The following is a 22,531-nucleotide window of genomic DNA, read 5'->3' on the forward strand; positions in this document are numbered from 1 at the left end:
CATGACTAGTGGCAGCAGCTTCAGCACGAGGTGGAAGTGGATCTTGATCTTTCCCTAATTTTGGAACCTCAACATTTTTGTTCTCCATATTTTAATAGGCACAACTAAAAGGCACCTCAGGTAAACAATGGAGATGGATGGATACTAGTATACAATTATGGACGGACTGCCGAGTGCCGACACAGAGGTAGCCACAGCCGTGAACTACCGTACTGTACTGTGTCTGCTGCTAATATAGACTGGTTGATAAAGAGATGTAGTAGTATGTATGTATAAAGAAGAAAGAAAAAAAAACCACGGGTAGGTGGTATACAATTATGGACGGACTGCCGAGTGCCGACACAGAGGTAGCCACAGCCGTGAACTACCGTACTGTACTGTGTCTGCTGCTAATATAGACTGGTTGATAAAGAGATGTCGTAGTATGTATGTATGAAGAAGAAAGAAAAAAAAACCACGGTTAGGTGGTATACAATTATGGACGGACTGCCGAGTGCCGACACAGAGGTAGCCACAGCCGTGAACTACCGTACTGTACTGTGTCTGCTGCTAATATAGACTGGTTGATAAAGAGATGTCGTAGTATGTATGTATAAAGAAGAAAGAAAAAAAAACCACGGTTAGGTGGTATACAATTATGGACTGACTGCCGAGTGCCGACACAGAGGTAGCCACAGCCGTGAACTACCGTACTGTACTGTGTCTGCTGCTAATATAGACTGGTTGATAAAGAGATGTCGTAGTATGTATGTATGAAGAAGAAAGAAAAAAAAACCACGGTTAGGTGGTATACAATTATGGACGGACTGCCGAGTGCCGACACAGAGGTAGCCACAGCCGTGAACTACCGTACTGTACTGTGTCTGCTGCTAATATAGACTGGTTGATAAAGAGATGTCGTAGTATGTATGTATAAAGAAGAAAGAAAAAAAAACCACGGTTAGGTGGTATACAATTATGGACGGACTGCCGAGTGCCGACACAGAGGTAGCCACAGCCGTGAACTACCGTACTGTACTGTGTCTGCTGCTAATATAGACTGGTTGATAAAGAGATGTAGTAGTATGTATGTATAAAGAAGAAAGAAAAAAAAACCACGGGTAGGTGGTATACAATTATGGATGGACTGCCGAGTGCCGACACAGAGGTAGCTACAGCCGTGAACTACCGTACTGTGTCTGCTGCGACTGGATGATAAATAATGATATAAAAAATATATATATATCACTACTGCAGCCGGACAGGTATATATATTATATAATGACGGACCTGCTGGACACTGTCTGTCAGCAAAATGAGTTTTTTATAGAATTAAAAAAAAAACACCACACAAGTGAAGTCACACGACGAGTGTTTAACTTTTTCAGGCAATCACAATATAGTATACTACTAACTATACTGGTGGTCAGTGTGGTCAGGTCACTGGTCAGTCACACTGGCAGTGGCACTCCTGCAGCAAAAGTGTGCACTGTTTAATTTTAATATAATATGTACTCCTGGCTCCTGCTATAACCTATAACTGGCACTGCAGTGCTCCCCAGTCTCCCCCACAATTATAAGCTGTGTGAGCTGAGCACAGTCAGATATATAATATATACATAGATGATGCAGCACACTGGGCTGAGCAGTGCACACAGATATGGTATGTGACTGTCTTGTACTCCTGGCTCCTGCTATAACCTATAACTGGCACTGCAGTGCTCCCCAGTCTCCCCCACAATTATAAGCTGTGTGAGCTGAGCACAGTCAGATATATAATATATACATAGATGATGCAGGCATGCAGCACACTGGGCTGAGCAGTGCACACAGATATGGTATGTGACTGAGTCACTGTGTGTACCGTTTTTTTCAGGCAGAGAACGGATATATTAAATAAAACAACTGCACTGCTGGTGGTCACTGTGGTCAGTCACTAAACTCTGCACTCTCTTCTACAGTATCAGCCTCAGGTCAATCTCTCTCTCTCTCTCCTAATCTAAATGGAGAGGACGCCAGCCACGTCCTCTCCCTATCAATCTCAATGCACGTGTGAAAATGGCGGCGACGCGCGGCTCCTTATATAGAATCCGAGTCTCGCGAGAATCCGACAGCGTCATGATGACGTTCGGGCGCGCTCGGGTTAACCGAGCAAGGCGGGAAGATCCGAGTCGCTCGGACCCGTGAAAAAAAACATGAAGTTCGTGCGGGTTCGGATTCAGAGAAACCGAACCCGCTCATCTCTAAAATGTAGTGCTCTGATTTCAACAGATTGACCACCCGTGAATCCTTGTTAAGCGAATTAAGGGCTCCATCCACAAGTCCCACATGCCTAGCGGAATCGCTCCGTGTTAGCTCCTCCTTCAATGTCTCCAGCTTCTTCTGCAAAAGCCTGATGAGGGGAATGACCTGACTCAGGCTGGCAGTGTCTGAACTGACTTCACGTGTGGCAAGTTCAAAGGGCATCAGAACCTTGCACAACGTTGAAATCATTCTCCACTGCGCTTGAGACAGGTGCATTCCACCTCCTATATCGTGCTCAATTGTATAGGCTTGAATGGCCTTTTGCTGCTCCTCCAACCTCTGAAGCATATAGAGGGTTGAATTCCACCTCGTTACCACTTCTTGCTTCAGATGATGGCAGGGCAGGTTCAGTAGTTTTTGGTGGTGCTCCAGTCTTCTGTACGTGGTGCCTGTACGCCGAAAGTGTCCCGCAATTCTTCTGGCCACCGACAGCATCTCTTGCACGCCCCTGTCGTTTTTTAAAAAATTCTGCACCACCAAATTCAAGGTATGTGCAAAACATGGGACGTGCTGGAATTTGCCCATATTTAATGCACACACAATATTGCTGGCGTTGTCCGATGCCACAAATCCACAGGAGAGTCCAATTGGGGTAAGCCATTCCGCGATGATCTTCCTCAGTTGCCGTAAGAGGTTTTCAGCTGTGTGCGTATTCTGGAAAGCGGTGATACAAAGCGTAGCCTGCCTAGGAAAGAGTTGGCGTTTGCGAGATGCTGCTACTGGTGCCGCCGCTGCTGTTCTTGCGGCGGGAGTCCATACATCTACCCAGTGGGCTGTCACAGTCATATAGTCCTGACCCTGCCCTGCTCCACTTGTCCACATGTCCGTGGTTAAGTGGACATTGGGTACAACTGCATTTTTTAGGACACTGGTGAGTCTTTTTCTGACGTCCGTGTACATTCTCGGTATCGCCTGCCTAGAGAAGTGGAACCTAGATGGTATTTGGTAACGGGGGCACACTGCCTCAATAAATTGTCTAGTTCCCTGTGAACTAACGGCGGATACCGGACGCACGTCTAACACCAACATAGTTGTCAAGGCCTCAGTTATCCGCTTTGCAGCAGGATGACTGCTGTGATATTTCATCTTCCTCGCAAAGGACTGTTGGACAGTCAATTGCTTACTGGAAGTAGTACAAGTGGGCTTACGACTTCCCCTCTGGGATGACCATCGACTCCCAGCAGCAACAACAGCAGCGCCAGCAGCAGTAGGCGTTACACGCAAGGATGCATCGGAGGAATCCCAGGCAGGAGAGGACTCGTCAGAATTGCCAGTGACATGGCCTGCAGGACTATTGGCATTCCTGGGGAAGGAGGAAATTGACACTGAGGGAGTTGGTGGGGTGGTTTGCGTGAGCTTGGTTACAAGAGGAAGGGATTTACTGGTCAGTGGACTGCTTCCGCTGTCGCCCAAAGTTTTTGAACTTGTCACTGACTTATTATGAATGCGCTGCAGGTGACGTATAAGGGAGGATGTTCCGAGGTGGTTAACGTCCTTACCCCTACTTATTACAGCTTGACAAAGGCAACACACGGCTTGACACCTGTTGTCCGCTTTTCTGTTGAAATACCTCCACACTGAAGAGCTGATTTTTTTGGTATTTTCACCAGGCATGTCAACGGCCATATTCCTCCCACGGACAACAGGTGTCTCCCCGGGTGCCTGACTTAAACAAACCACCTCACCATCAGAATCCTCCTGGTCAATTTCCTCCCCAGCGCCAGCAACACCCATATCCTCCTCATCCTGGTGTACTTCAACACTGACATCTTCAATCTGACTATCAGGAACTGGACTGCGGGTGCTCCTTCCAGCACTTGCAGGGGGCGTGCAAATGGTGGAAGGCGCATGCTCTTCACGTCCAGTGTTGGGAAGGTCAGGCATCGCAACCGACACAATTGGACTCTCCTTGTGGATTTGGGATTTCGAAGAACGCACAGTTCTTTGCGGTGCTTTTGCCAGCTTGAGTCTTTTCAGTTTTCTAGCGAGAGGCTGAGTGCTTCCATCCTCATGTGAAGCTGAACCACTAGCCATGAACATAGGCCAGGGCCTCAGCCGTTCCTTGCCACTCCGTGTGGTAAATGGCATATTGGCAAGTTTACGCTTCTCCTCCGACAATTTTATTTTAGGTTTTGGAGTCCTTTTTTTACTGATATTTGGTGTTTTGGATTTGACATGCTCTGTACTATGACATTGGGCATCGGCCTTGGCAGACGACGTTGCTGGCATTTCATCGTCTCGGCCATGACTAGTGGCAGCAGCTTCAGCACGAGGTGGAAGTGGATCTTGATCTTTCCCTAATTTTGGAACCTCAACATTTTTGTTCTCCATATTTTAATAGGCACAACTAAAAGGCACCTCAGGTAAACAATGGAGATGGATGGATACTAGTATACTTATGGATGGACTGCCGAGTGCCGACACAGAGGGTAGCTACAGCCGTGGACTAACGTACTGTGTCTGCTGCTAATATAGACTGGATGATTGATAATGAGATGAAATCAATATATATATGTATGTATATATAATATCACTAGTACTGCAGCCGGACAGGTAGACAGGGCCGAAACTAGGGGGGGGCTAGGGGGGCAGGCGACCTGGGCGCCGGATTGGAGGGGGCGCCGAGACCCCCTAACACCCGCCACGGCACTTTTATAACGTTGAAACCCCCTTCTCCCGAGTGCCCAGCTCGGGGGGCGGGGTTTCGCGGAATGACGCGATTGCGTCACGGCGCAATCGCGTCATTCCAGCGAAACCCCGCCGGAGGAGGGAGAAGGGGGAGCCGCGCAGACCGGACGAGGAGGGAGAGGCGGCTGAAGAGCGGCGAGAACCGCTTCAAATGTAAGTCAGCCCCTCTCCCTTCCTCTCTCTCTCTCTCCCTCCACCACCGTCCTGCCGCAATGTGTAAAATGGGGACCTGTGCCTGCCGCAATGTGTAAAATGGGGACCTGTGCCTGCCTCAATGTGTAAAATGGGGACACTTTTTCCTGCCACAATGTGTAAAATGGGGACACTTGCCAGCGTACTGTGTAAAATGGGGACCTGTGCCTGCCTCAATGTGTAAAATGGGGACACTTTTTCCTGCCACAATGTGTAAAATGGGGACACTTGCCAGCGTACTGTGTAAAATGGGGACCTGTGCCTGCCGCAATGTGTAAAATGGGGACACTTGCCAGCGTACTGTGTGAAATGGGGACCTGTGCCTGCCGCAATGTGTAAAATGGGGACACTTGCCAGCGTACTGTGTAAAATGGGGACCTGTGCCTGCCGCAATGTGTAAAATAGGGGACACTTGCCAGCGTACTGTGTAAAATGGGGACCTGTGCCTGCCGCAATGTGTAAAATGGGGACACTTTTTCCTGCCGCAATGTGTAAAATGGGGACCTGTGCCTGCCGCAATGTGTAAAATGGGGACACTTTTTCCTGCCGCAATGTGTAAAATGGGGACCTGTGCCTGCCGCAATGTGTAAAATGGGGACACTTTTTCCTGCCGCAATGTGTAAAATGGTGACACTTTTTCCTGCCGCAATGTGTAAAATGGGGACACTTTCCTGCCGCAATGTGTAAAATGGGGACACTTGCCAGCGTACTGTGTAAAATGGGGACACGTGCCTGCCGCAATGTGTCAAATGGGGACACTTTTTCCTGCCGCAATGTGTAAAATGGGGACACTTGCCAGCGTACTGTGTAAAATGGGGACACGTGTCTGCCGCAATGTGTAAAATGGGGACACTTTTTCCTGCCGCAATGTGTAAAATGGGGACACCTGTCTGCCGCAATGTGTAAAATGGGGTCACCTGTCTGCCGCAATGTGTAAAATGGGGACACTTTTTCCTGCCGCAATGTGTAAAATGGGGACACCTGTCTGCCGCAATGTGTAAAATGGGGTCACCTGTCTGCAGCAATGTGTAAAATGGGGAATGGGGACACTTGCCTGTCGTACTGTGTAAAATGGGACACTTTTTCCTGGATATGAAATTCATGTTAGAAAAGGCAATTTTTCAGGTAAAAAAGTTCTAAAAGAGAGATATATATATATATATATATAATATTTTTATTCATGTATTTATTTATTTTAATTATTTTTATTATTATTTTTATTTATTTGAGGATTTTTTTTTTTTTTGCCGGGGGGGGGGGGGGGGGGGGGGGGGGGTCAAATGACTACCTTGCCCCGGGGGTGACAAAAATCCTAGTTTCGGCCCTGCAGGTAGATAATATATTTATTAGGTAATGATGACTGATGACGGACCTGCTGGACACTGTCAGCTCAGCAGCACCGCAGACTGCTACAGTAAGCTACTATACTATAGTAGTATGTACAAAGAAGAAAGAAAAAAAAAAAAACCACGGGTAGGTGGTATACAATTATGGATGGACTGCTGAGTGCCGACACAGAGGTAGCTACAGCCGGGGACTAACGTACTGTGTCTGCTGCTAATATAGACTGGATGATTGATAATGAGATGAAATCAATATATATATGTATGTATATATAATATCACTGGTACTGCAGCCGGACAGGTAGATAATATATTTATTAGGTAATGATGACTGATGACGGACCTGCTGGACACTGTCAGCTCAGCAGCACCGCAGACTGCTACAGTAAGCTACTATACTCTATAGTAGTATGTACAAAGAAGAAAGAAAAAAAAAAACACGGGTAGGTGGTATACAATTATGGATGGACTGCCGAGTGCCGACACAGAGGTAGCTACAGCCGTGGACTAACGTACTGTGTCTGCTGCTAATATAGACTGGATGATTGATAATGAGATGAAATCAATATATATATGTATGTATATATAATATCACTAGTACTGCAGCCGGACAGGTAGATAATATATTTATTAGGTAATGATGACTGATGACGGACCTGCTGGACACTGTCAGCTCAGCAGCACCGCAGACTGCTACAGTAAGCTACTATACTATAGTAGTATGTACAAAGAAGAAAGAAAAAAAAAAACCACGGGTAGGTGGTATACAATTATGGATGGACTGCTGAGTGCCGACACAGAGGTAGCTACAGCCGTGGACTAACGTACTGTGTCTGCTGCTAATATAGACTGGATGATTGATAATGAGATGAAATCAATATATATATGTATGTATATATAATATCACTAGTACTGCAGCCGGACAGGTAGATAATATATTTATTAGGTAATGATGACTGATGACGGACCTGCTGGACACTGTCAGCTCAGCAGCACCGCAGACTGCTACAGTAAGCTACTATACTCTATAGTAGTATGTACAAAGAAGAAAGAAAAAAAAAAAAACACGGGTAGGTGGTATACAATTATGGATGGACTGCCGAGTGCCGACACAGAGGTAGCTACAGCCGTGGACTAACGTACTGTGTCTGCTGCTAATATAGAGTCTAGACTGGATGATAAATTATTGATAATGAGATGAAATCAATATAATATCACTAGTACTGCAGCCGGACAGGTACTATATATATTTATTATGTAATGACTGATGACGGACCTGCTGGACACTGTCAGGTCAGCACAGCACCGCAGACTGCTACAGTAAGCTACTATAGTAGTATGTATAAAGAAGAATGAAAAGAAAAAAAAACCACGGGTAGGTGGTATACAATATTATATATATATATATATATATTATATACAATTATATATATATATATATATATATATATATTAAACTGGTGGTGATTGATTATTAAACTGGTGGTCACTTCAGGACAGGTCACGTTGCAACTTGCAACTAGTATACTCCGAGGCCTAAGCAGACAATCACAAAATATATTATTATACTGGTGGTCAGTGTGGTCACAACAATGGCAGTGTGGCACTGACTCTGGCAGCAAAAGTGTGCACTGTACGTTATATGTACTCCTGAGTCCTGCTCTCAGACTCTAACTGCTCCCCACTGTCAGTGTCTCCCCCACAAGTCAGATAATACACTTACAGTCACACTATCTAATCTATAAATATCACTTCAGCAAGTAGTATAGTAGTATACAGTAGTACTCCTCCTAATAATGCTCCCCGAAAATACTGTGTCTCTCTCTTCTCTAAACGGAGAGGACGCCAGCCACGTCCTCTCCCTATGACTCTCAATGCACGTGTGAAAATGGCGGCGACGCGCGGCTCCTTATATAGAATCCGAGTCTCGCGATAGAATCCGAGCCTCGCGAGAATCCGACAGCGTGATGATGACGTTCGGGCGCGCTCGGGTTAGCCGAGCAAGGCGGGAAGATCCGAGCCTGCTCGGACCCGTGTAAAAAACCTGAAGTTCGGGCGGGTTCGGATTCAGAGGAACCGAACCCGCTCATCTCTAGTTCTTTTTGGAAGAAAATTGACAGGGCCGAAATTTGAACCTTAATGGACCCCAATTTCAGGCCCATAGACACTCCTGTTTGCAGGAAATGTAGGAATCGACCCAGTTGAATTTCCTCCGTCGGCCTTACTGGCCTCGCACCACGCAACATATTTTCGCCAATTGCGGTGATAATGTTTTTGCGGTTACATCCTTCCTGGCTTTGATCAGGATAGGGATGACTTCATCCGGAATGCCTTTTTTCCTTCAGGATCCGGCGTTCAACCGCCATGCCGTCAAACGCAGCCGCGGTAAGTCTTGGAACAGACAGGGTCCTTGCTGGAGCAGGTCCCTTCTTAGAGGTAGAGGCTACGGATCCTCCGTGAGCATCTCTTGAAGTTCCGGTTACCAAGTCCTTCTTGGCCAATCCGGAACCACGAATATAGTGCTTACTCCTCTCCATCTTATCAATCTCAGTACCTTGGGTATGAGAGGCAGAGGAGGGAACACATACCCTGACTGGTACACCCACGGTGTTACCAGAGCGTCTACAGCTTATTGCCTGAGGGTCCCTGGACCTGGCGCAATACCTGTCGAGTTTTTAATCATGTGGAAGACTTCTGGGTGAAGTCCCCACTCTCCCGGGTGGAGGTCGTGCTGAGGAAGTCTGCTTCCCAGTTGTCCACTCCCGGAATGAATACTGCTGACAGTGCTATCACATGATTTTCCGCCCAGCGAAAAATCCTTGCAGCCTCTGTCATTGCCCTCCTGCTTCTTGTGCCACCCTGTCTGTTTACGTGGGTGACTGCCGTGATGTTGTCCGACTGGATCAACACCGGCTGACCTTGAAGCAGAGGTCTTGCTAAGCTTAGAGCATTGTAAATGTCCCTTAGCTTCAGGATATTTATGTGAAGTGATGTCTCCAGGCTTGACCATAAGCCCTGGATATTCCTTCCCTGTGTGACTGCTCCCCAGCCTCGCAGGCTGGCATCCGTGGTCACCAGGACCCAGTCCTGAATGCCTAATCTGCGGCCCTCTAGAAGATGAGCACTCTGCAACCACCACAGGAGGGACACCCTTGTCCTTGGTGACAGGGTTATCCGCTGATGCATCTGAAGATGCGACCCGGACCATTTGTCCAGCAGGTCCCACTGGAAAGTTTTTGCGTGGAATCTGCCGAATGGGATTGCTTCGTAGGAAGCCACCATTTTACCCAGAACCCTTGTGCATTGATGCACTGAGACTTGGCTCGGTTTTAGGAGGTTCCTGACTAGCTCGGATAACTCCCTGGCTTTCTCCTCCGGGAGAAACACCTTTTTCTGGACTGTGTCCAGGATCATCCCTAGGAACAGAAGACACGTCGTCGGAACCAGGTGCGATTTTGGAATATTGAGAATCCAATCGTGCTGCCGCAACACTACCTGAGATAGTGCTACACCGACCTCCAACTGTTCCCTGGATCTTACCCTTATCAGGGAATTGTCCAAGTAAGGGATAACTAAAATTCACTTCCTTCGAAGGAATATCATCATTTCGGCCATTACCTTGGTAAAGACCCGGGGTGCCGTGGACCATCCATACGGCAGCGTCTGAACTGATAGTGACAGTTCTGTACCATAAACCTGAGGTACCCTTGGTGAGAAGGGTAAATTTTGACATGAAGGTAAGCATCCTTGATGTCCCGAGACATCATGTAGTCCCCTTCTTCCAGGTTCGCAATCACTGCTCTGAGTGACTCAATCTTGAATTTGAACCTCTGTATGTAAGTGTTCAAAGATTTTAGATTTAGAATCGGTCTCACCGAGCTGTCCGGCTTCGGTACCACAACAGTGTGGAATAATACCCCGTTCCCTGTTGCAGGAGGGGTATCTTGATTATCACCTGCTTGGAATACAGCTTGTGAATGGCTTCCAAAACTGTCTCCCTGTCAGAAGGAGACATCGGTAAAGCCGACTTTAGGAAACGGCGAGGGGGAGACGTCTCGAATTCTAATTTGTACCCCTGAGATATCAACTGAAGGATCCAGGGGTCTACTTGCGAGTGAGCCCACTGCACGCTGAAATTCATTGAGACGGGCCCCCCACCGTGCCTGATTCTGCTTGTAAAGCCCCAGCGTATACTGAGGGCTTGGCAGAGGCGGGAGAGGGTTTCTGTTCCTGGGAACTGGCTGATTTCTGCAGCCTTTTTCCTCTCCCTCTGTCACGGGGCAGAAATGAGGAACCTTTTGCCCGCTTGTCCACGAAAAGACTGCGCCTGATAATACGGCGTCTTCTCATGTTGAGAGGCGACCTGGGGTACAAACGTGGAATTCCCAGCTGTTGCCGTGGCCACCAGGTCTGAAAGACCGACCCCAAATAACTCCTCCCCTTAATAAAGCAATACTTCCAAATGCCGTTTGGAATACGCATCACCTGACCACTGACGTGTCCATAACCCTCTACTGGTAGAAATGGACAACGCGCTTAGACTTGATGCCAGTCGGCAAATATTCCGCTGTGCATCACGCATATATAGAAATGCATCTTTTAAATGCTCTATAGGCAAAAATATACTGTCCCTATCTAGGGTATCAATATTTTCAGTCAGGGAATCCGACCACGCCAACCCAGCACTGCACATCCAGGCTGAGGCGATTGCTGGTCGCAGTATAACACCAGTATGTGTGTAAATACCTTTTAGGATACCCTCCTGCTTTCTATCAGCAGGATCCTTAAGGGCGGCCATCTCAGGCGAAGGTAGAGCTCTTACAAGCGTGTGAGCGCTTTATCCACCCTAGGGGGTGTTTCCCAACGCACCCTAACCTCTGGCGGGAAAGGATATAATGCCAATAACATTTTAGAAATTATCAGTTGTTATCGGGGGAAACCCACGCATCATCACACACCTCATTTAATTTCTCAGATTCAGGAAAACTACAGGTAGTTTTTCCTCACCGAACATAATACCCCTTTTTTGGTGGTACTCGTATTATCAGAAATGTGTAAAACATTTTTCATTGCCTCAATCATGTAACGTGTGGCCCTACTGGAAGTCACATTCGTCTCTTCACCGTCGACACTGGAGTCAGTATCCGTGTCGGCGTCTATATCTGCCATCTGAGGTAACGGGCGCTTTAGAGCCCCTGACGGCCTATGAGACGTCTGGACAGGCACAAGCTGAGTAGCCGGCTGTCTCATGTCAACCACTGTCTTTTATACAGAGCTGACACTGTCACGTAATTCCTTCCAACAGTTCATCCACTCAGGTGTCGACCCCCTAGGGGGTGACATCACTATTACAGGCAATCTGCTCCGTCTCCATATCATTTTTCTCCTCATACATGTCGACACAAAAGTACCGACATACAGCACACACACAGGGAATGCTCTGATAGAGGACAGGACCCCACTAGCCCTTTGGGGAGACAGAGGGAGAGTTTGCCAGCACACACCAGAGCGCTATATATATAGGGATAACCTTATATAAGTGTTTTTCCCCTTATAGCTGCTGTATAGTTAATACTGCGCCTAATTAGTGCCCCCCTCTCTTTTTTAACCCTTTCTGTAGTGTAGTGACTGCAGGGGAGAGCCAGGGGAGCTTCCCTCCAACGGAGCTGTGAGGGAAAATGGCGCCAGTGTGCTGAGGAGATAGGCTCCGCCCCTTTTTCGCGGACTTTTCTCCTGCTTTTTTATGGATTCTGGCAGGGGTTAAAATTCATCCATATAGCCCTGGGGGCTATATGTGATGTATTTTCGCCAGCCAAGGTGTTTTTATTGCGTCTCAGGGCGCCCCCCCCCCCCAGCGCCCTGCACCCTCAGTGACCGAAGTGTGAAGTGTGCTGAGAGCAATGGCGCACAGCTGCAGTGCTGTGCGCTACCTTGTTGAAGACAGGACGTCTTCTGCCGCCGATTTTCCGGACCTCTTCTGCCTTCTGGCTCTGTAAGGGGGCCGGCGGCGCGGCTCTGGGACCCATCCAAGCTGGGTCTGTGATCGTCCCTCTGGAGCTAATGTCCAGTAGCCTAAGAAGCCCAATCCACTCTGCACGCAGGTGAGTTCGCTTCTTCTCCCCTTAGTCCCTCGATGCAGTGAGCCTGTTGCCAGCAGGTCTCACTGAAAATAAAAAACCTAAACTAAAACTTTCACTAAGAAGCTCAGGAGAGCCCCTAGTGTGCACCCTTCTCGTTCGGGCACAGAGATCTAACTGAGGCTTGGAGGAGGGTCATAGGGGGAGGAGCCAGTGCACACCAGATAGTCCTAAAGCTTTCTTTAGATGTGCCCAGTCTCCTGCGGAGCCGCTATTCCCCATGGTCCTTACGGAGTCCCCAGCATCCACTTAGGACGTCAGAGAAAGTATGATATGTAAATACTCCCAGCACCACAAATGTGTTAGATATATACCGTAGTGCCCCCAATTCACATATGCCACAGTGCATACTTGCCTACCCTCCCGGAACTGCCGGTAAGTATGCAACAGTGCCCCCCGCCCCCCTTTCACTTGCCTATTCTCCCAGATTCTGCGGGAGGCACCTGATTTGTCCGGTAGTGCCCCGCAGCCCTGGAAGAGAGGGCACCTCTCCCGCATTCTGCCCACTTCCTAGTGAAGTGGATGGAATGTGAAGATAAATATGTAGAAACCGTGGATCCAGCTGAGGGGGTGGGCCTATTGATGCATCATCATTTTAGCCCCACCCCTATGAAAATATGGCCCAATCGCACAATTCTCGCCATCCAGCTGCTGTTCCTGTCCAGGCATCTCCCGGACAAGAGATTAATAATGTAGGTAAGTATCCCCCCACCCCCACGCTGGTGATGTAGCTAGAAGTGGGGTTCCCCCAGTGTGTGGGGTGCCCTAGGTGACCACCCTGGCTACCCTGTTTTTAATACGGCTCTGTGCAGCATCTTACACCAGTTACACAGGGGCAGATGTATTAACCTGAAGATGGCATAAGGAAGTGATAAACCAGTGATAAATGCAAGGTGATAAAAGCACCAGCCAATCAGCTCCAATATGTAAATTAACAGTTAGGAGCTGATTGGCTGGTGCGTGTATCACCTCGCACATATCAATGGTTTACCACTTCCTTATGCCATCTCCAGGTTAATACATCTGCCCCACAGTCACTAGCAGTGAAAGTTTGTTGAAAATGATGTAATAACTGTTACTTCCCTTTTATAGTGCTGCAACTGACTTAATTTATTCCGTTCACTGACTCTGGGACTGACTAACACCAATAATACACTGTCTATCTGCTTTACTGGGTGCTTTCTAATTATAAGGTCCTATGACCACAAAGGCCACCTGGGAGGTATTTGCTCCCCGGCAGTCTGGACTTAGTTAATTGGTGTAAATAACTTGTTGCATCTTCTTTAAGTTGCTACAGATCAAACCTGCAGATACAACATGACTGTTGACACTTTTGTTTATCTGGATTTATTTTTCATTGGAATGCATTATGATTGTTTCCCCATATACACAGAGAGTTGTGAAATAAACGGTGTGCCAAACATTTATCATAGAACGTGAATCACAGCTGCTAAAATCTGTCAGAAGAACCTGCAGTTGTGTAATAGTGAACACAAGCAGGCCATTGTTTCACTGTCTTCCCTCAGTATTAGCAGCTCTGACTCACGTGTAAGGATGGCGAAGGTATTTTACAGTATGTAACAGAATTCTGTGAGATAGGAACTGTGCACTCCTTGTGTTTGCCTGCTCGCAGGCACCTGTAGGACGTCCATACAGTGACTTGAACTGTCTGGCTGGATGTTGCAGTTCCCAGAGGAGGGGAATGGTTATTGTCACAGAGGGTGTGGCTAGACTGTTGTTTCTTTCTTTTACATCTTACCTTATATATTTATTTATTAGCAGTTTCTTATACAGTGCAGCATATTCCATTGCACTTTACAATTAGAACAACAGTTATAGAACAAAATTGGGCAAAAACAGGCAGACGTAGAGGTAGGAAGGCCCTGCTCGCAAGCTTACAGTCTATAGGGAAATAGGCATTGATACACAAGGATAGATGCTACCTATTGCATAATTGTCCACCAGATTGCTAGGTTCTTAATGGGTTGTATGATATGATCACCCAGCAGTGTTGGAAGACAAAATATGTGAGGTTATGTGGACTGTACAGAGAGGATGTAATTAGACAGGGAAGCATTGAAGGTTATGTGGGTGGTTCTGGAATTTGATAGGCTTGTCTGAAAAGGTGAGTTTTCAGGGAACGTTTAAAGGCTTGGAGACTAGAGGTGAGTCTTATTGTGCTTTGTAGGGCATTCCACAGAGTGGGTGAAGCCCGGATAAAGTCCTGTAATTTTGAGTGGGAACAAGTAATACGTGTGGATGAGAGACGCAGATCTTGTGCAGAGTGGAGGTCTGGTAGGGAGATATTTTGAGATGAGTGAAGAGATGTATGATGGTGCAGTATGCAGGGCCGGTTCAAGCCCGCTCGGCGCCCCGGGCAGGAAACGGGGCGTGGCCTAATACAGGGGGCGTGGTCAGTTACGCCCCCTGTACATTACTAGCGCCGCTTGACTGCTGTGCGGTGCGCGATGACGTCATCGCGCACCGCTCAGCAAAGGTACACTCCACGAAGGGAAACTAGACGCTACGCATCTAGTTCCCTTCACAGGAACTAGATGCGTAGCTGCGCTGTATGACGTCATCGCGCACCGCTCAGCAAAGGTACACTCCACGAAGGGAAACTAGACGCTACGCATCTAGTTCCCTTCACAGGAGGCGGGGACACAGCGGGCAGCGGAGGTGGACGGGGGACACAGCGGGCAGCAGTGGCGGATCTTGCCACGGTGCGGCGCCCTCCGGATGGCGCCAGCGCCCTCCGGAAGGCGGCGCCCCGGGCAAAAGTCCTGCTTGCCCGTGGCAAGATCCGCTACTGGCAGTATGGTTAATAGCCTTTTATGTAAGTAAAAGTGTTTTATATTTAACACGGTAGAATATCGGTAACCAATTGAGAGACTGACAGAGCAGATCAGCAGACGATAAACATCTAGCAAGGAAGATTAGCCTTGCAGTTGCATTTAAAATTGATTGTAGTGGTGAAAGCCTATGTTTGGGAAGACCAGTAAGGAGACTATTGCAATAATCAATGCGGGAGATGATGAGAGCATGGATTGGAGATTTTGCAGTGTCTTGTGTAAGATAAGGACGTATTTTGGATATGTTTTTTAGGTGCATGTAACATGATTTAGAGACAGATTGAATGTGTGGAACAAAGGGCAGTTCAGAGTCAAGGATGACACCTAGGCAGCAAACTTTTGTGGTAGGGTGGATAGTCACGTTAACAGTTATGGAGATATCAGGTTGGCAACTACTCTTGGCTGGAGTGAAAATAATTAATTCTGTTTTGGAAATGTTGAGTTTGAGGTGGCGAGATGACATCCAAGATGAAATGGCAGACAGACATTCAGTGACTTGAACCAATACAAATTGTGATAAATCTGGGGAGGATAGATAGATTTGAGTATCATCAGCGTACAAATTATACTGAAATCCGAAGGAGCTGATTAGTTTACCAAGAGGTGAGGTATAGATTGAGAAAAGCAGAGGACCTAAGACTGAGCCTTGCGGTACTCCAACTGATAGAGGTAAAGAAGAGGAAGTAGAATCAGAGAAGTGAACACTGAAGAGCGATTAGATAGGATGAGAACCAAGTAAGGGCTGTGTCCTGAAGATCTAGGGATTGTAGTGTTTGTATGAGAAGAGAGTGGTCAACAGTGTCAAAAGCAGCAGAGAGATCTAGAAGAATAAGTAGTGTGTAATGGTCTTTCGATCTAGCAGTGACCAGATCGTTCACTACTTTGGTCAGTGCTGTCTCTGTGGAGTGTTGGGCACGAAAGCCTGACTGAAGTGTGTCCAGTAAGTTGTGGGAGTTAAGAAAGTGTGTAAGACGAGTGTAGGCAAGTCTCTCAAGTAGCTTGGAGAGACATAGGAGCTGAGAGATGGGACGGTAGTTAGAGAGAGTGTTTTGGTCAGAATGGTGTTTTTTTCCAGAATGGAAAACTGTATGCTTGAACAGTGAAGGAAAGATACCAGTAGAGAGAGAGATTACAGATTTTAGTTAAGGTTGGGATAAGCACAGGAAACACAGAAGTTTTACTGACTGAGGGTATAGGATCAAAAGGAGAGGTAGTGGAGTAGGAGGATGAAAAGAGTGTTGATACTTCATCTTCACTTGTGGGATCAATTGTAGAGAAAGTGCCAGAGGGCTCAGGTAGGGAATTGAGCAGGTCACTGGCTGAGTTAGAGCATACCATTTCATCTTGGATTTTATCAATCTTATCCTTGAAGTAGGAAGCATCTTACAAATTATTTTAAAAAAAATTTATGGACATATCATTAATTTTTTTTAATGGAAATCCTAAGCAGCAGCGTCACCAACCGAACATGGTGCATAACTCCACAACAAAGAGGGCACCAGTGTATCTATAATGGGCATAGATTGTGCTGTGGATACGGACCACCAAGTAAAGGAAGGCATTCACCATGTGCCCTGCACCCAGAAACAGGGTTGGATTGACCCACAGAGGTGCTTGGGAAACCCTCGGGGGGCTCCCTGCCTGAGAACGCACCATTTCATATAGGTATCAAGGGGTCTATTTACTAAGCCTTGGATGGAGATACATGGGACAGAGGTAAAGTGCCAGCCAATCAGCTCCAAACTGCATACCTCCCATTTGTCCCAACACCAGCAGGACAGTCCCGCTATTCAGACACTGTCCCATCCTCGGGTCACAGTGTCTTGTGGGTGGGGTGTGGGGCAGTTGGGAAGGCATTGATCACCCGCTGCACGTACACGGCATCTATTTAGTGCTGGGAGGTGAGCAGGGGGCTGCCCAGCTGCTCACACTCTCCCAAAATGCAGTATAATATGTCCTCGTCGCAAGGCCATGCCTACTCTGCACAGGCCATGCCCCTCTCATCCGAGGCCATGCCCCCTTCTCGGGATGCCACGGTCCTGAATCTCTACGTTAACAAGTTGGACGGTATGTAACTGTCACTTCAAACCCAGCCTGTGACATGGCAGGTAGGAGCTGGTTGGCTGGTACTTTATCTCCGTCTACTTTATCTCCATCCAAGGCTTAGTAAATAGGCACCCAGGTTCCAGAGTGTGCACTTGTATTATACAATATACATATGTTGTGTTATACTGCACTTGAGTATGGTGTATGTTCTACAGTGCATTGCTGTTATTAATCTGGCACACTATCATGCATGCACTAGTAGTGTTTACTGTACATATTTATCAAGGGACCAAGACCACACACTCTCTAATGGGCCCTACACATTGGCCGATCCGCCGCCGAGTTGCCCGACGGCGGATACGGCCGACGGGCGACCCGGCGGTGGGGGGGCAGTGACGGGGGGAATGAAGTTACTTCACTCCCCCCGTCACACGGCTCCATAGAACTGCAGGCAAATATGGACGAGATTGTCCATATTGGCCTGCATGCACAGCCGACGGGGCACCAGCGATGAACGAGCGTAGGGCCACGCATCGTTCATCACTGGTGCCTCCACACTGCATGATATGAACGTTATCTCGTTCATTAATGAACGAGATAACGTTCATATCGTGCAGTGATGTTGGCCAGTGTGTAGGGCCTATAATAGTTAGCCAAGCCTTTGTGGTAGCTGGCCACACCCCCTCTGGAGGTTGACCACACCCTTAAGCGTGGGCCCCTACCAGTGCATTCCTCCGGTGAGCTCTTCATGCTTCAGTCCAACACTGCCCAGAAAGATGTGCCTGCAAAAGTCCCCACCCTTACTTTCTGCCACCACCAGCACTATCTTTTATGTGATGTATTTTTCAAAAATGGCACCATCAAAGATGATAGTGAAACCTGTGGTACTGTTCCAGAGCATTTTCTATTGTCTCCACCTGTGTCATCTTCACTTAAAAGATGGCACTGCACAAGTCGCTTTTATCAACGGGCATTAATAATAAGCTGCTTACGACAATCTGGATATTGGAGAAAATGACTAGCATTTTCCCAGAGCTATAGAGGCTGTACATGCCATCTACACTCTACGAATTCTAGGTGTAGGTATGCAGACCTGTCCACCAGGTACACCATGCTCTGCTCCTGGGCATCTTATTTATGATTGCAATTTCCAGTGTTGGACTAATTAATTGATAAAACGCCACTAAAGGCCAGCGTGCTACTTTTACATAGGGTCTCTGATGGGGCACACCCCCACAGGTGACCATGTACCACCCTAACACAACACAGCTCTTTATATCCCGGAAGATATGCAAATGTGGGTGCTCGTGGCAAAATCTGCAAATGGCACTGCTGGTTTATCACCATAAATCCAGATCCCAATTTGCAGGTTCAGGCATTTAAGAGCTCATCAGTGCAAGTTATTGAGCAATAGTTCTCTAGGGTCAGTTTTCGATGATACGCGGATAGAAAATAAAGTAACGTTATGGGGGGCAATAAGGAGATTACAATAATTCCCCCAAAAATAATATAGAGAAATGTGTCACAGTCCCTCTCACATAAACAGACATTGTAATGACAGCTCATAATTAAAGTCTTCTTAACAACTAATGCGGACTATACATATAGGGGGTCATTCTGACCTGATCGCACGCTAGGTTTTTTCGCTGCGTTGCAATCAGGTCAGAACTGCGCATGCATATGCACCGCAATGCGCAGCGCATCGCACGGGTACAAAGCGGATCGTTGCTGTGCGATGGGTTTTACGAAGAATCCATTCGCACAGCCGATCGCAAGGAGATTGACAGGAAAAAGGTGTTTGTGGGTGGCAACCGACAATTTTTGGGAGTGGTTGGAAAAACCCAGGCATGTCCAAGCGTTTGCAGAGCGGGTGTCTGACGTCAATTCCGGCCCCGGACAGGCTGAAGTGATCGCAGCGGGTGAGTAAGTTCTAAGCAACTCAGAAACTGCACAAAGTTTAGTTGTAACGCTCAGGTACACATGCGTTCGCACACTTGCACAGCTAAAATACACCCCCCTGGAGGTGGCGACTATCTGATGGCAGCCGTGCAAAAAACTGCTAGCGAGCGATCAGGTCTGAATGACCCCCATAAGGTGCTATTCCTCTTTCGGCAGATATTGGTGATTGGCGATGAGTCAGGGATTCGGGGGAAAAACAGCTTGTATAAAATCCCAGACTCGTTGATCCCTAGCATTTTTTGGTCTCAATCGGCAAATCGAGGATTGCCAACTTGTTGGATTTCCCTGGTCCCCCAACCCAGCCTTCGACAATACATGAAATTGCCCCAAAGCTTGCCAGATGTATGAGCCCAATAACACTGTGGAATTGATGTATGTGTTTTAACATACTTATGTATCAATATCTAATAAATAAATAAATATGTAACTCTTAAGGCCCGTACACACTGGTCGATATATCGGCCGTTCTCTTGAACGGCCGATATATCGCGGGACCGTCGGCCAGTGTGTACGGCCGATACGTCTGTGAGCTCCGTCGTTCACAGACGTATCGCGTCGGCCGCGCAGCACAGCCGACGGCCAATATATCTACCGATATATTGGCGCGTCGCTGTGTGTGTACGGGGCGGTCGGCCGACCGCCCGTACACATGCTGCGGCGGCCGGCGGTGATTGACAGCTGAACTGGGCAGATGTGTGTACACGCCCGCCCAGTTCATGACGTTAGTCCCCGACGGATCGAGCAGTGTGTATGCTGAACACACTGCTCGATCCGTCCATAGATATATCTGCAGATCAATTGATCTGCAGATATATCTATTAGTGTGTACCCACCTTTACACATTTATGATAAGTGCTTTCATGTTTTGTGTTAACTTCAACTTAATATACTCTTTCAAGCAGCTGTGTGAACATTTTAGTTATAATCATTAGCATATCTTTCTCCCCATAGAATGTCCAATCTCTTGAATGTTGTGTTGCAGGTAACAAACAGAACAGGACTATTCCTCAGTGGGGTACAGGCCTTATCGCAGTTGCTGTCTTCCTCTTCCTTGTCTTTGCGTTCTACATGGCCAATAAAATCTGGAATAGACCATCCAAGTGAGTTTCTGAGATTATATAGCATTGCTTTAGCTTTTATTAATATATTGATAATAACTTAGTCATGATTTCATGTGTAACTAACCACAAGGGAGCAATCTTGTGTTTGATAGTTTTAATCTAGTCTGTTATGTTGTTAAATGTTTTTTAAAATGCTTTCTTCAAGTTGAGATTGTTACAGATAATGGTCAGAGGGGACACTGGAAATAGTACTAGTACTGATTGATAGATAGTTAAGGGCCCTACACATTTAAAGTTCCGCCGCCGAGCTGCCCGACGGCGGACACGGACGACGGGCGACCCAGCGGCGGAGGGGGTGGGGTGGGGGTCAGTGACATAGCAGTGCAGGCAAATATGGACGAGATCATCCATATTGGCCTGCATGCACAGCCGACGGTGCACCAGCGATGAACAAGCGCAGGGCCGCGCATTGTTCATCGCCGGTGCCTCCGCACTCAAAGATATGAACGGTATCTCATTCATTAATGAACGAGATCGTTCATATCTTTGAGTGATATCGCCCAGTGTGTAGGGCCTATTAGATAGATAGATAGATAGATAGATAGATATTGGCCAAGGGTCAGGAGGTTGTGAAAGTAAAGAAAGATAAATATGTGAGGTTGTGTGGACTGTATAGAGCGGATGTAATTAGATGGGGAAGCATTGAAGGTTATGTGGGTGGGTCCGGAATTTGATAAGCTTGCCTGAAGATTTGGAGACTAGAGGTGAGTCTTATTGTGCGTGGGAGGGCATTCCACAGAATGGGCGCAGCCCGTATAAAATCCTGTAATTTTGAGTGTGAGCAAGTAATGCGTGTGGATGAGAGACGCAGATCTTGTGCAGAGCGGAGAGGTCGGGTAGGGAAATATTTTGAGATAAGTGAAGACATATATGTTGGCACAGTTTGGTTAATAGATGCAATCAAATGAAACAGATCAAGGCATAACCTTTTCTCTGTTTTAGGAGCATATTTATTAAGCCATTTTAACTAAAATAGATGTTTTTACTTTTTCCATAATAATTAAGTATCTTTTAAAATTGTCAAAGTGCTTTTTAGACATGTAACATTCTTGTTATATATTTTACTATCGCAATCCGAGCAGCGGTAAATACTTTTCATCACAGTCACATTTCATATGCAGATTGTCATAAACAGGCCTCTTAGTGGGTGTGGGTCATAAGGTCAACCATAATTAGGTCAACAGTCACTAGGTCGACCATATAAGGTCGACATGGCATAAGTTGACTGGGTTAAGTTGACGGGGTCATTAGATCGACATGGAAAAGGTAGACAGGTGAAAAGGTCTACTGGGACAAAAGGTCGATATGGAAATGTTTGACACGAAAAAAGGTTGACACAAGTTTTTATTTTTTGGGTGTTATTTTGCATGTTTAACCACGTGACCCCAATTAGTGTGCCACACCCCAAGGTGCCTTGCTCTGCTGCTGCTGCGTCTGGCAGACGTTACTATTTTTATTCTTAGTCCACGCGGAAGGCAAAAGATGAAAAAGTTGAAAGAAAAAAAAACTTGTGTTGACCATCTGTATGTCAATTATTGTCACGTCGACCATTTGAACCTGTCGAGCTTTTGACCGTGTTGAGATTTTGATTATGCCGACCATATAGGGTCGACCTATTGGCTGTTGACTTTTTATAAGTATATCACCCTTTCGTTTAAAGACAAAGTTTTCTCTATTTTTGTCACGCTTCTACTACTGTCTCTGTATTAACTATGTCATTTCCTTTTTACTCATTTCCTTTATATTGTCATACATTATTTTAGTAGGCCTACTGTAATTTCTTATTAGTTGTCCTGTATCATTTGATTGTATTTGACCTTTGAAAACTTTGTTTGCAGCAACCCCATGTCCAGTTCCACAGACAAACACATCTGTGACAAAGGGAGAATAGGTGTGCTTGAAGCGTACAA

General features: G+C 46.8%; 1 protein-coding gene across 12 annotated transcripts in view; it reads left to right on the forward strand.

Moving 5' to 3' along the window:
• Positions 1 to 22,531, forward strand: part of LOC134957593 (proximal tubules-expressed gene protein-like) — a 190,059-nt gene that overhangs the window by 129,231 nt on the left and 38,297 nt on the right. For 10 of the 12 annotated variants that reach the window (XM_063939600.1, XM_063939596.1, XM_063939597.1 and 7 more), the window contains one exon: positions 20,483 to 20,600. The exons of the other annotated variants lie outside the window; for them this stretch is intronic. In XM_063939600.1, coding sequence (XP_063795670.1) covers positions 20,483 to 20,600 — 118 coding nt within the window. The remainder of the gene's footprint in view (positions 1 to 20,482; positions 20,601 to 22,531) is intronic. 12 annotated transcript variants of the gene reach the window in all.

The sequence above is a fragment of the Pseudophryne corroboree genome, chromosome 9 (assembly GCF_028390025.1).
Source record: "Pseudophryne corroboree isolate aPseCor3 chromosome 9, aPseCor3.hap2, whole genome shotgun sequence".
Classification (NCBI taxonomy): domain Eukaryota; kingdom Metazoa; phylum Chordata; class Amphibia; order Anura; family Myobatrachidae; genus Pseudophryne; species Pseudophryne corroboree.